A 12,631-nucleotide genomic window follows, 5' to 3' on the forward strand; every position below is an offset into this window, starting at 1 on the left:
CTCCTCAACTTCCCAAGAGTTGGAATTTCAGGCCTCATTTACTATGACACGAACATTAATTTTTATGTTCCTCTTTTCTTTATACCAGCTAACTGAATAGACAAGGCAATTCTGCAAGAAACCCCTGAGGAAAAAACCCACTCTAAGGTTGATAAGGCAATTGAAATTGCAGTTAATCTTGGATAGATTGAAAGGGAGTATCTATTCTAATGACACAGCATGGTGTCCATCTTACAAATTTGGCTTCCTATCCCAGGTCTCCATGACTTCATGTTTGAGTCTAGGAAGAAAGAAGACACTTTAAGAGAAAAATCATGGAAAAGGCCATTCTGCTGAGCATTTAAAAATAATTAGAGCATTCTTTTACTATATCAAAGTCTTAACAGCACTGTGACTATATACACTTGAGTATGTTTAATAGTACAGCTGGAGGAAAGGGCGTTCTCCATAGATTTGGGAGAAATACACTGCAATTGTGTTTCACTGGGGATTGCAAAACAGGTATTACACCGTGAGGATATTAGCAGAATAGGATCCAGTGGAAACAACAGGACCTAGAAGATGGGAAGCTGTGCCTGGTAGGTATGGCAATGCATATGAATACAGAAGAACATGAACAGAATGTGAAACTCACTTGGAATCTCACAGGAATTTTGGATGAGCACCAGAGAGATTTCTTTAGGTGTTAATTTCTTGGCTCCAAAGGAATCTACAGAGGTTGGGAGGACCTACCAAAACAAAACAAAACAAACAGATCTCAAAGGATCCTTTTCTCATTTAGTTCCACAGCAGTACTGTAATGTGCGTCTTCCTATTATTTAACGTGGAAAATGTTTTTCCTACTGATAATAAAAATTCTCATTTGTATTTCTGCTTAAGAGATTCAGAAGAGGGGCTAGAGAGATGGCTCAGCGGTTAACAGCATTTGTTGCTCTTCCAGAGGACTTGGGTTCAAATCCCACCCATCCATATGGTGGCTCAGGACCATCTATAAATCCAGTTCCAGGGGATCTGACACCTTCTTCTGACCTCCATAGGCACTGGGCATACACTTGGTGTACCTGTATGTAGGCAAAACATCCATAGACATAAAATACAGTTAAAAAAATCTTAGAAAAGAGATTCAGAAGAAACATAGGATTAACTTTTAAGTTCTGATAAATATTTATTAAGGATCACATTGTCTTTATGAGCTGACTAATAAGCTTTGTTTTTCAGAATTGCTTCACTTTTTCATTATATTGTTTGTTATGCAACATAAAGAAAATGTATTCATCATGAAAAGTGAGACTTTACATGAAGCAAAATTTAAAAAGTATAAAATCACCTATTATCTTTACCACACAGATAACCAATGTTAGCCTTTACATATATAGTTTTTAGCTTTTCTTTGAATATTAATATATAAATGTGTTTTCCTTTTACAAAAATGGGATGCTATGTATATACCTTTGCTTTTATCACCTCACATATATAATGCATATCTTTCCATGCAAATGGATCGGACTCAGATTTTAGAAGGTTTAGGAAAAAAAAAAAAGAGCAATCCTGTGCCAGTTACAAGTCAAACACCTGAAATAAAACTGCACAAAAATTACAACCAAGAAGGGAAAAGGCATGTAAGAAGATGCAAACAGAGAGTCCAGGTAGCAATGCTATTATTATCAAGCAAAACAAAGAAAGGTGGAACACATTAAATAGGGTAAGGGCGACTCCGTTTTGCCTTCCAATGCATTATCATCAGTTTATTTCGTACTCTCTTCATCTCTTCCAACTCATCCGCTGCCTGTATCATTTCTTCATTACTTAAATTTCTCCCATGGATTTCTCCTCTAAATCGAGGGCGGAAAAGGGCTAGCCTTTCTTTGAAACTTCCCTCCTCTAGCTTGTGTTTGCCCACCCCACAGGGAGGTTGTTCCATGGGAGGACGGTCCTCGAACAGGTTCTTCTCTGAGAGGCACTCCTGGGGAGGACGATCTTCTGACAGCAGCATCTCTGGCAGCAGCTCAGGCAGAAGCTCTTCAGGAAAGAACTCCTCCTCTGAGGACTGCTCCTCTGAGGACAGATCCTCTGAGGACTGCTCCTCCTCAGAACACTGATTTTCAGGATACTGCTCCACGGGAGGTTGCTCTTCATCCGTCTTTAGAGTGCTCTGTGTTTGTTCTTCATTTCCTTTGCATGAGTTTTCCATGCTGAGAATTTTCTTCTTCAAGCAGTTATTCTTGAGACAAGAAAAAGGAGACTAGAGTCACAATACTTGGCCAGCTGGATCAACACCCTAGGATCCAGCTATGGGTTTCAATCCCTGCCTGTCCCTGATTGAGGCGAGTGTCTTTAAACCTTAGCTTACTCAGAGGCTCATGGGTTCTCCCGCCCGCGGCTGCGGAGCAGCCCCCTCCTTTCCGAAAGACCACCATTTTTCCCAGCAGGCCTTGCCACAAGGCCTCTCCTGCAGTGACAGGGGCGGAGCAGTGAAGTCCGCAGACTGTTCCCCTCCGTGGTCGGTCTCAGACTCGGATCCTGTCTCACTGCCCACCATTACCCCAACCTCTCACCCCTGTGGTCCCCTCTGAGTCGCCTGGGTGACACGGGCAAATCTACAGATAGACGCCAGACAGGGTAGGGGGCGGGGATAGAAGGAGGAGAAACAGACCCGGTGACGCACACCCCTTTTTGTAGGGACCAGCTAATCGCCCCCAAAGACTGCTCCCTTGGGGTTCACCTGAGTCATACTTCACGTAGAGCATCGTCCTTTGTACCCCACCCCACTCCCAAAACCACCATTTTCTGCACCGAAATCTTAGGCGGGGGGGGGAGGGGGGAGGGAAGGCGGGGCGGGGCTGCAGCATAGGTGGAAGATGGGATTCTGCCATGCAGGTACGATCCCACTGGTTACAAGGAACCTTTGACAATCACTAAATCTAGAGGATCCAGGGAACTTACTTACTTCTGCTTTCCTTCTCGACCAAAGGGTAATAGAAAGACGGTGTCTGGACAGGCAAAACGGACCGGGACGAGAGGGACTTGGGCAGACATAGGCTCCTGGTCACGTGAGGGGCGCGCGTCACTGCTGGGCTCAGATCCCTAGTAAGCACTTTGGCGACCATTTGCCAACACCTGCCAGAATCTTTTTACCTCAAACAAAACGGAATTTTCGCTTACCCTCCCCCCCGCCCACACACACTTTATTTGCCTTTTGTTGGTTACTGGAGGCGATTAGCATCTGATTCTCCAGGATCATTGTCTCCTCCCTGCTGCATCTCCAATGTTATGTCTCACTCTTACTTTCCACTTTTCCTCAGCTACTGAGGCTTCAGATTTTCCCCGTTCTCTAGAGCCTGCACTGAAATTTCACCATTTCACCCCCATAAATCAAGGTATCATGGTCAGGACAGGCAAGATGACAGATGCTGTAATCCCAGTACTTAGGGTATAGAGACAATAGGATTGCCTCAAATTGGAGGGTAGCTTCTTCTTCATAGCTAGTTCCAGGCCAGCCAGAACTACATGGAAAAATTCTGTCATCAAAACAAAACAAAACTTTTCAAGGGCACTGGAGAGATGGCTAAGCACTTAAGAGCACTTGTTCTTGCAGAGGACTGGAGTTTGATTCCCAACACCTACATAGTACGTTACAGCCATTCATAACCCTGTTTCAAGGGATCATATCTCCACAGACAGCAGGCACATGTGTGGTGCACAGACACAGATACAGTAAAGTCCACAATAAGATGAAATAAATAAATCTAAAAAAGTACCTTTCAAATACTAATTTTTATGCTTAACCCACATCCCCATCAGGTCCCATTTTTAATCTTTCATTTCTGTGATAGTTAACCTTTCATTTTTTTTCTTTTCAACCCATTTTTATTTTTGAGACCCTCAGTTATGCCTCAATTATGTCATAAATAGAAATTCTGGGATAAATTAATAGTCTTCCAATTCTACACCTCTAGAAACATTTACATCTGTAAAGTATATAAATCTAATGGCTCTATACATTGGATGCCATAAGTCAAAACACTCATGTGTTCATCTACATATAAAATAGTCAAGAGAAGTTTTTTTTTAATTATGTGAAGTGGGAGAGCACTTGGTGCACAATGTGGTATTATTCTTCACTCTCTATACTCTATACATCGGCATCATTCAATAGTTACTATTCATAGTGGAAGAAATAGATTTCATAGAAACCATAAATTCTTTTTATTATACAATTTTTTATTTAAACTAGAAACAATATTGTTTTACATGTCAATCCCAGTTCCATCTCCCTCTCCTCCTCCCCTGCCCCCCCACTGGTCCCCTTATCTCATCCCCTTTCTGCTTCCCAGGCAAGGTAAGGCCTTCCATGGAGGATCTTCAAAGTCTGTCATATCACTTGGAGCAGGGCCTAGTTCCTCCTCCATGTGTCTAGGCTGAGACAGTATCCCTCTATGTGGGTGGAATGGGCTCCCAAAGTCCATTCGTGTACTAGGGATAAATACTGATCCACTACCAGAGGCCCCATAGATTGTCCAGACCTCCAAACTGACCTCCTCGTTCAGGGGGTCTGGGTCTGGAACAGTCCTATGCTGGTTTCCCAGCTATCAGTCTGGGGTCCATGAGCTCCCCGTTGTTCAGGTCAGCTGTTTCTGTGGGGTTCTCCAGCCCAGTCTTGACCTTTTTGCTCATCACTCCTCCCTCTCTGCAACTGGATTCCATGAGTTGGGCTCAGTAAAACCATAAATTCTTAATAGCCAGCTCTTGGTTTTGTGGTTGAAAAGCTTAAATTAATTTGTTAAATCAACAAATATTTGGATTTTGAGATAGCTGACCCCCAAAAGATACATGCAGCAAATAGGATATTGTGTATTAAATTATGTAATAATTCTGTTGACCACATACTTAGAAGCTGGATTAAAATCATGTATATAGTTTGTTGTCATCACAAAAGCTACATGTTTTGGCCTGTACCTTTTTATGATCTTTAACCTTAAGCCTAACCTAAAAAGCATGAATGCCACTTCCTAATGTAGACTTTTTTTACAGAAAGGCAACTCCTTTTTCTGTTTTACACTTTCAGGGTTAGTAAGCACCAGATCTGTGAGGATTCTGAAATCTAGTTTTTCCAAAAGCTAAGCAATTTTGAGATGTTTCTGAACATAAATTCATACTTGAAATATCAGTTCTTAGAGGAGTTTGTAATTTATTTTTTTGTCAAAAGCTTGGCTATTTACTATGTTTCTGAATAGACACTCATATGTGAAATATCCATATTATGAAATTTTTATTGTTTTACTGTGGATTTAGTTTGTATCAAAACACAAGTTAATTTACTTGTATATCTTATCCAAAATTGTTAGGATTTCCCTTTTTTTTCTGTGCTGTGTATCTTTAAAATCAAGTTTACCTGTGCTTTCATTAGTCTATCATGAAGAATTTGTTTTTCATTTGTATGGTTCCTTTTTTAGAGAAGTCCAGTTTTATCAAGTTTTTCACTTCTGTCATTATTCTCCTTACATCCTGTGAACAGTCTACAGCCTATATGACATTCCATTTAAATTTTGACTTCCAAAGTTTATATATTAACTGACTAGTTACACTTACCTTCAGTTGAAATCTGACTCCCAGTTGTTTACACATATTACCTTTTGTTCTGTCCTCTGGAATGTTACAAAAATGCATAAAATTATAAAAATACCTGTTAACCTTAGTCAGTGCTCTTGATACCATGTAAACTGCTAGAATTTTTGTTTGGTTCTTTTCCTTTCTCATCTGTGAGATACAGTGAGTAATGTTTAGTAGGCTTTTCTGTGACTTTTTTAATCTACAAAATTGTATATAATAATGAGACCTACCCTGTAGGATCAGTAAGACAAGTAAGCAAGTCAATGAATCAGTATGTATATAGAACTCGGCATAGTAATTAACATTTAGAAAGTGTTCTGTAAATGATTAACTCTAATATAGTAGGGGCAATTAAAGTAGCATGGCATAGTACAAGCAGTACTCTAATTCTTCTTTTATTTTAAGTATTGTTAACCAGGTGTGGTGGGGAAGCTCTTTAATCCCAGCACTCAGGAGACAGGTAGTGACAGGCATCCCTCTATGACTTTGATATCAGCATGGTGTTCATAGAGAGTTCTAGATCAGCCATACCTACCTAGGGGGACCTAGACCAAAAAAGAACGGAAGGACTGGTGCTGGGGAAGAATTACCATAAATATTTTAACCAAAGGAAAACTTAAAGAAAATCCCTTGGTTCACTTGCTTTTAGTTGACTTTAAAAGTCACTGCATTTCTTTTGCTTTCATGTCCTCACTGTTGTTTCTCCCACACCTACACCATCAGGGCCAGCTCTACTGTATTGCCCAGGCAAGGTGCAGGGGCTGCAAGGTGCTGCAGTTGGTGAAGGGCAAGGACAACTCTCCTGCTTTTATGACCTCAGGGCCAGCTCCTCTAACTGCCACAGGCCGTGAGGGGAGGGGAGATGGAAGGTGTCTCTCCCTTGCCCATGCTACCATATGACAGATGAGGAGTGGGACCAGATTCCCTAAGCTCACATTCTCAGGGCTGTTCACCCTCACTGTGCTGCCTACATGAGGTACCAGGCCCACTTTCTCGAGTGCTGCAGCTTGTAAGAGGGACCATCAGCTCCTTTGTCGGCTGCAGGGGGTGGGGTGGGGTGGGGGTGGACAAGGGCATCTCTCTTAGCTCATTGCTGCTGCATAGGGTGAACTTGCTCAGGCAGTGCTGGGGAACTGGTGGTAAGGACAAGGGAGAGCTGGCAGTTTGACCAACCCTGTTTCTACCCAGGCCCAGAACCAGGGTTATGAGTTGGTCCACCCCAACCAACATCCACCCCATCTATGATCTGCTGAAGCACGTGAAGGGACCAGTCTTGAAGACCCAAAGCTGCAGGATCTCCCCAACACAGCACAACAAATGAATATTCAAGAGAAGCCCCAGTGAGGGCCCAGTATCCACAGGGTAACAAAAGCCAGAGGCCTTGAACCAGACTAGTGACTCTTTGCAATGAACACTCGCAAGTAAAGATGTAGGGACAAAAGGATGCACTGTGTGACTCACTGCTTCCATGACAAGATTGAGTTTTCCTTTTTCTCTCTTAAATTTTATTTTATTTTATCGGGGGTGGGGGAGGTTGCAAGGGCAGAGGGTGGATACAAAGGCACAGGGAAATGAAGGGGAGAGAGATGCATGATGTGAAAGATACAAAGAATAAATAAAAAATTAAAAAAAGAAAAAAATCCTTCAAAATCTGATGATCTTTGGACTTCCATTAGAGAAAAATAAAGGCTCATTTAAAACTCTTAAAAAAGAGTCACTACATTTGAAGATCACACTGCTGAATAATATGAGTCCCCCAATAGCGATGCTGTAGATAGCTCCTCTGAGGTGTGCATTTTGATGATAATCATTGCTTAAGTTGCTTTTCAGGGACATGAAGGCCACTTTCACTGAAAGTACCAATTCTTAACTTGAGCCTACAGATACTGACAAAAACAAGATTTTTAAAAAGCTCACCACTTAAGTGCATGAACTGGCTGGCTTTTTGGAGCCCATTCCCTATGATGCAATGCCTTGCTCAGCATTGATGTAGAGGGGAGGGTCTTGGTCCTGCCTCCATTTAGTATGCCAGACTTTGTTGACTCCCCACAGGAGGCCTTACACCCTGTGAAGAGTGGATGGGGTCGGAAAGGTGAGAGGTGCTTGAGGGTGGGGGTGGGGAGTTGGGGTGAGGTGAGGGTGGGTGTGGAGGGTGGGACTGGGGTTGGTATGTAAAATGAAAACTAAATGGTTTTTAAATAATAAAAGGAAAAATAGTGTGTCACTTCTGTATTTATGTTGTGTCTGTCTCTCTTGCTAGCTTAAGTCTGGGGCCTGATGTCTATTCAGCTCAGCACATAGTCATGCTGGCTGCACAAGAAATGCAGTGAAACTTCTTCAGTCTGCTGTTTTGTCCTTAGACTGAAGACAAGGCAAAGGCGACCAAAATATTTTCAAGGTTAACAGAAGTGTCACGATTCTGTGCTTTATGTGTGTGCCAACATCTTGGTTTCCCTGTAGGCGTGTCTCAGTCTCTCATCATTTATTTCTGCTTTCCTGAGGAGAAAAAAGAGCTTGCAATGTGGACTGAAGTGTTTTCCCCTGCAAGGTGCTAGTCTCTGCCCATTTAGTTGCTATTACAAATAAATCATTTTTTTTCTTGGCCCAACAACTTGTCCTGGTTTCTTTGGGTCCCCTTTCAACCATGAGTAAATGGACTTGGGTTGAGTAACAATTACTTGGCCTATCCTCAATGTGATACTTTATGTACTCTTTATACTATTATGGTCCCTCCAAGGCCTCATTTTAGGGGTTAACTTCCTCCAATTAATTATTTTGGCTATTTTTGAACTGACATTTATGTTCAAGGCTACTCCCTACGGGATCCTGTGTTGGTGAGCTTGTTTGGAAGTTCTAGCAGGGGACTCACTATTCATGTGCTCTTGGCCAAAGGACAGTCTTCCTCTATTAGGGAAGGTTGCTCTCTTCCACTGAATGTACAGCTTCAGGAAAGAATCCACGTGGAGTGTTGAGGGAGTAAGGTGACACCTACCTAGCCAGCCAGATCAACCAAATCAATCCAAGTAATTAATGAGGTGTCAAGATTTTTACATCCCCCTGAATTTGTAACTGTCCTGAAAATGTTACATATTCTGCTTAATGTAGATCACAGTAGTTTTACCACCATCTTCATTCTATTCATTTTAGTATAGACACTAGACACCTGTAGATGCTTATGTTGTAGTATGGTTTTCTTTTATTACAAATAGTTTTTTTCATATAACATTCTGGTTCTGGTTCCCCTCCTCCTACTCCTCCCAGTTCCTTACCAGCTCTCCTCATGTCCAGATCCACATTCTGTCTGTCTCGGTTAGAAAACAAGCAGACATCTAAGTTAGTAATAAAATAAAATCAGATAAAATAAAAGCAAACAAATAAGGATAGGACAAAACAACCAAAAAGAAAAAGAGCCAAAGAAAAAGCACACAGAGTGCATATATACACAGGAACACACATGATGGCACACACAGGAATACCATAAAGACATAAGACTAGAAGCCATAATATATATGCAAAGGTCCTGTAAGGTAAATGATGATGATGTTAATAATAACAATAAATGCTCCAACAACATTATGAGTGAAAAAACCTCCAAAGATGCTGTCGAGTTTGTTTTGTGTTAGCCATTTACTGCTGGGGATGGGGTCGACCCTTAGGAGTGGTTTGTTTCCCAAGGGGGACTACCTTGGAGAAAACTAATTTTTCATTTGCAGGTAGCTATCAATTGTAGATAGCTTGACATATATATATATATATATATATATATATATATATCCTTAAAATATATATATATTTGCTAAATACTAAAGCAAACAAAGGTGGTCAACTGAGACCCCTGTCAGTGTATCATGCACCCCCTTTTTAAACGAAATCCATACACTTTTTGTAAATCATTTAAATATTATTTATTTACATAAGCTTCTGTTTTTCTGGCAGTAAATATTATCTTGTTACATCCACTCCTTCCTTCTCTGGATTCAGTTTCTATTATCCGGAATGCTACAAAGTATTAATTTAAAGTCTGCCAACAGTACCAAACAAAAAGATAAAGTCCAAAAGCTCAGGAGAAATCTCAGCAGAAAAATTGGACTCTGAGCAAAAACAAACAAACAAACAAACAAACAAACAAACAAACAAACCTTTTACTTATTATGTGAGGCATCAACCTGCCAATCTGGTTCCCTCTTCTTCTTTCTAAGTGCAGCTTCTCAGGGTGGGAACACATGCTCTCTGACTCTGCAGATAGAAGATATAAAGGAAAAATTAGTTCTCGGCAATGGAGTCCTACTGGGTACATGAACCACACTTAAGGACAGGGCTCATGCCATGTGTTAAATGACCAACACAAAACTAACTCAGTGGGCCAAACGGTGGTGGCATTAAATCCCAGCACTGGGAGGCAGAGGCAGGAGGATCTCTGAGTTGCAGGCAGATCTCAGAGTTCGAGGCCAGCCTGGACTACAAAGTGAGTTCCAGGACAGCCTGGACTATAAAGTGAGTTCCAGGGCAGCCAAGGCTACACAGAGAAACCATGTCTCAAAACAAACAAACAAAAAATCAAAAAACAACAAAAAAACAAAACAAAAAACTATATACAAAATAAAAAGACTAACTCAATGACATTTTTGAAGATTTTTATCTCATATTGCTTTGTTTATGCATTAAAAAATCTTGCTGGCCTTTTGCTCGTATACTATGGTTTCTCATTTAGTGATTTTTACTTTTTGTCGGGGGCTCTTTGTTTTAAAATTCTGGCTTGTTTTTTGTTTATAAGTTGTATAAAATTTACTGTTGGTTAAAACATGGTAAGTTGGAGAGTAAGATAAAGGAATTTTGAGGAAATAGAAGCAGATATTTTTCTGCACATTTAGGATCTAGTGCAGGATGTGAAAAGATCTGACTTAACACTTGTAACTTATGACCTGTGATGACAATATTGCAGAGTCCTAATTCCTAATGAAGGTGTAAGTCTATACAACTCATTTTAGGGCTGGAGAGATGGCTCAGCCGTTAAAGGCTAGGCTCACAACCAAAAATATAAAAACTCATTTTAGGGCTCAGTAGTGACACACTTGCCTAGCATGCATAAGGCACTGGGTTCAATTCTCAGAATACAAAAAAGAAAATGGAAAACCCATTTTAATGATAAGTTCTAGGAATGTACAAATTGTTCCCATGAAAATATGGGTGATAATAAATATGCAAGGTGGGATGTAACAGCTCTTAATGTTCTCTCTGCTGAGCTGGTTACATTAATGTGAATTTGATTATCCCTTCTTGGTTTGATATTATTGGACTTTAACCATATTTATAGGATGATGGATCTGTAATTAAGCAGACAGCAGAAAATGGAAAAGCTTTGATGGATCAAGAGATGAAGGAAAATTTTTTCCTAATTGGAGAATTTTCTCAGGGTCCTATTGGTGATATTAGAGATATTTCTATTTTCCGGTGCTATGGAGATTGCAACTCTTTAATTTTCCTAATGTTTGCTTCTCTTACTATTGAAAACTAAAAGCACTGATAAAAGCAGCCAAGGTAATTTTCAAAATCTATGGAGGGATGATGCATAGTTCATGTCAGCAGAAAATGATGGGTGCCAAGGAAATCATTGATAAACTCCTACCTAAAACTGATTGATGTCAGTAAGAGGCCTTGTGTAGATGTACATCAGCATCATTACAGTAGTGTAAAACCTTTCCCCATACAAGACCTTAAAATGTATAATGTTTACAGTGTTAAAATGTTTTGCAAATGCATACCAATGACACAGACTAAATTATGTTTCCTCATGGGGAATATATTGTCCCTTAAGTTTTTATACATATATTTGTATAGTAGAATCCAGAATATACTAGTATCAAAGTAGGTGAAGCAGCTAGCTTCTTCCTATCAAAAGTAATACAGCAAAATAAAATACCGGCAACCAGAGTTTTTATCATATCATTTGAAAATTACTAGAATGTTTACTGAAAAATTATTTATGACTAAACAATCAGTTAACATGTAAGTGACTTGTTAATTATGTGTTTTAGATGATGAATTTATTCCACCATTAGTCACCATTCAGTGTCTACATTTTTTAAATGCATTCATGATGGCTGTAATACATTAGAATTAGATGCCATACTAGGGGAAATGCTTTTAAATACCAAAAAAGATATTGATCTTTTAAAATTAATTGCCTTTTTATTTGATCACATTTGTCTTTCCTTTGACAATCCTATTTAATATTTTTCTCTTTTCTAGGAAAAATAACATTTTTTCTTGATTTTTCCATAGCATACCAAATATTCTCTCTCTGCTATAGAAATATATCATTATATATTTTAATTTTAGATTGTGAGTCACAAACATATAGCATTTCAAATCTAGGTAACTTCAAAAGAAGAAAAAATACTGCTTTAATAAATTACATATTTCAAATAACTGGCCATATTTCAAATAAGTTAGCCCAGATTTAGACCTATATAGTTTTTTGAGTCTTTGGTCCAGATAATATTTATCTTTCTGTAAAAAATGAAAGTTAAATTCATATTTTTGTATCTTAAGAAATGTTGGCAACTGGTTTTAAAAACTAAATTCTAAACTTATTAGAGCTCTGGGAAATCCTGCCACGGGGTCTGTAGGCAGACTGAATACATCCCTGAGGACCCAGGGACCCTGACTCTGCTGAGATCACTGGGCTACTCCACCCCCAGGCAGTGCAGAGTGCAGAGAGTGCAGAGGTGAACTGCTTTGGCCCCTGACTTGGGCCCAACTTCTGCCTGCCCACTCTGGGAACTCCTGCCCAGGGGTTTGCAGGCAGGTCAACTCGGCCCCTGAGGACTAAGCAACCCAGAGTCTGCTGACATCTGTGAGATAGTCCTGCTCTCACCCATCTGGAGAGCGAGTGCCTCAGACCTGCCTGCACCCACCTTGAGACCCATCAGAGTATCAGAGCCAATTGCACCCACCTGAAGAGAACCTTGAACCCATACACACCAGGAAAGGAAGAGACACCACCTGCATCCAATGGAAG

At 40.2% G+C, this 12,631-nt stretch overlaps 1 protein-coding gene and 1 pseudogene across 2 annotated transcripts; one reads left to right on the top strand and one right to left on the bottom strand.

Moving 5' to 3' along the window:
• Positions 1–1,140: 1,140 nt before the first annotated feature.
• On the bottom strand, positions 1,141–3,056 carry Tceal1 (transcription elongation factor A like 1). Of its 2 annotated transcripts, none has more exons than XM_027432068.2 (2): positions 2,948–3,056; positions 1,141–2,221 (listed from the first exon to the last, which is right to left on the bottom strand). In XM_027432068.2, exon 2 carries the CDS (start codon positions 2,189–2,191, stop codon positions 1,694–1,696), a length of 498 nt encoding a protein of 165 aa, XP_027287869.1. In that variant the 5' UTR covers positions 2,192–2,221; positions 2,948–3,056; the 3' UTR covers positions 1,141–1,693. The 2 variants fall into 2 exon arrangements, with proteins under 2 accessions (XP_027287869.1, XP_027287870.1); XM_027432069.2 differs by having other exon boundaries at positions 2,944–3,055.
• Positions 3,057–7,635: 4,579 nt separating this feature from the next.
• LOC113830895 lies at positions 7,636–11,250 on the top strand (annotated as a pseudogene).
• Positions 11,251–12,631: the final 1,381 nt, after the last annotated feature.

Source organism: Cricetulus griseus, chromosome X (assembly GCF_003668045.3).
Source record: "Cricetulus griseus strain 17A/GY chromosome X, alternate assembly CriGri-PICRH-1.0, whole genome shotgun sequence".
NCBI classification, from domain to species: Eukaryota; Metazoa; Chordata; class Mammalia; order Rodentia; family Cricetidae; genus Cricetulus; species Cricetulus griseus.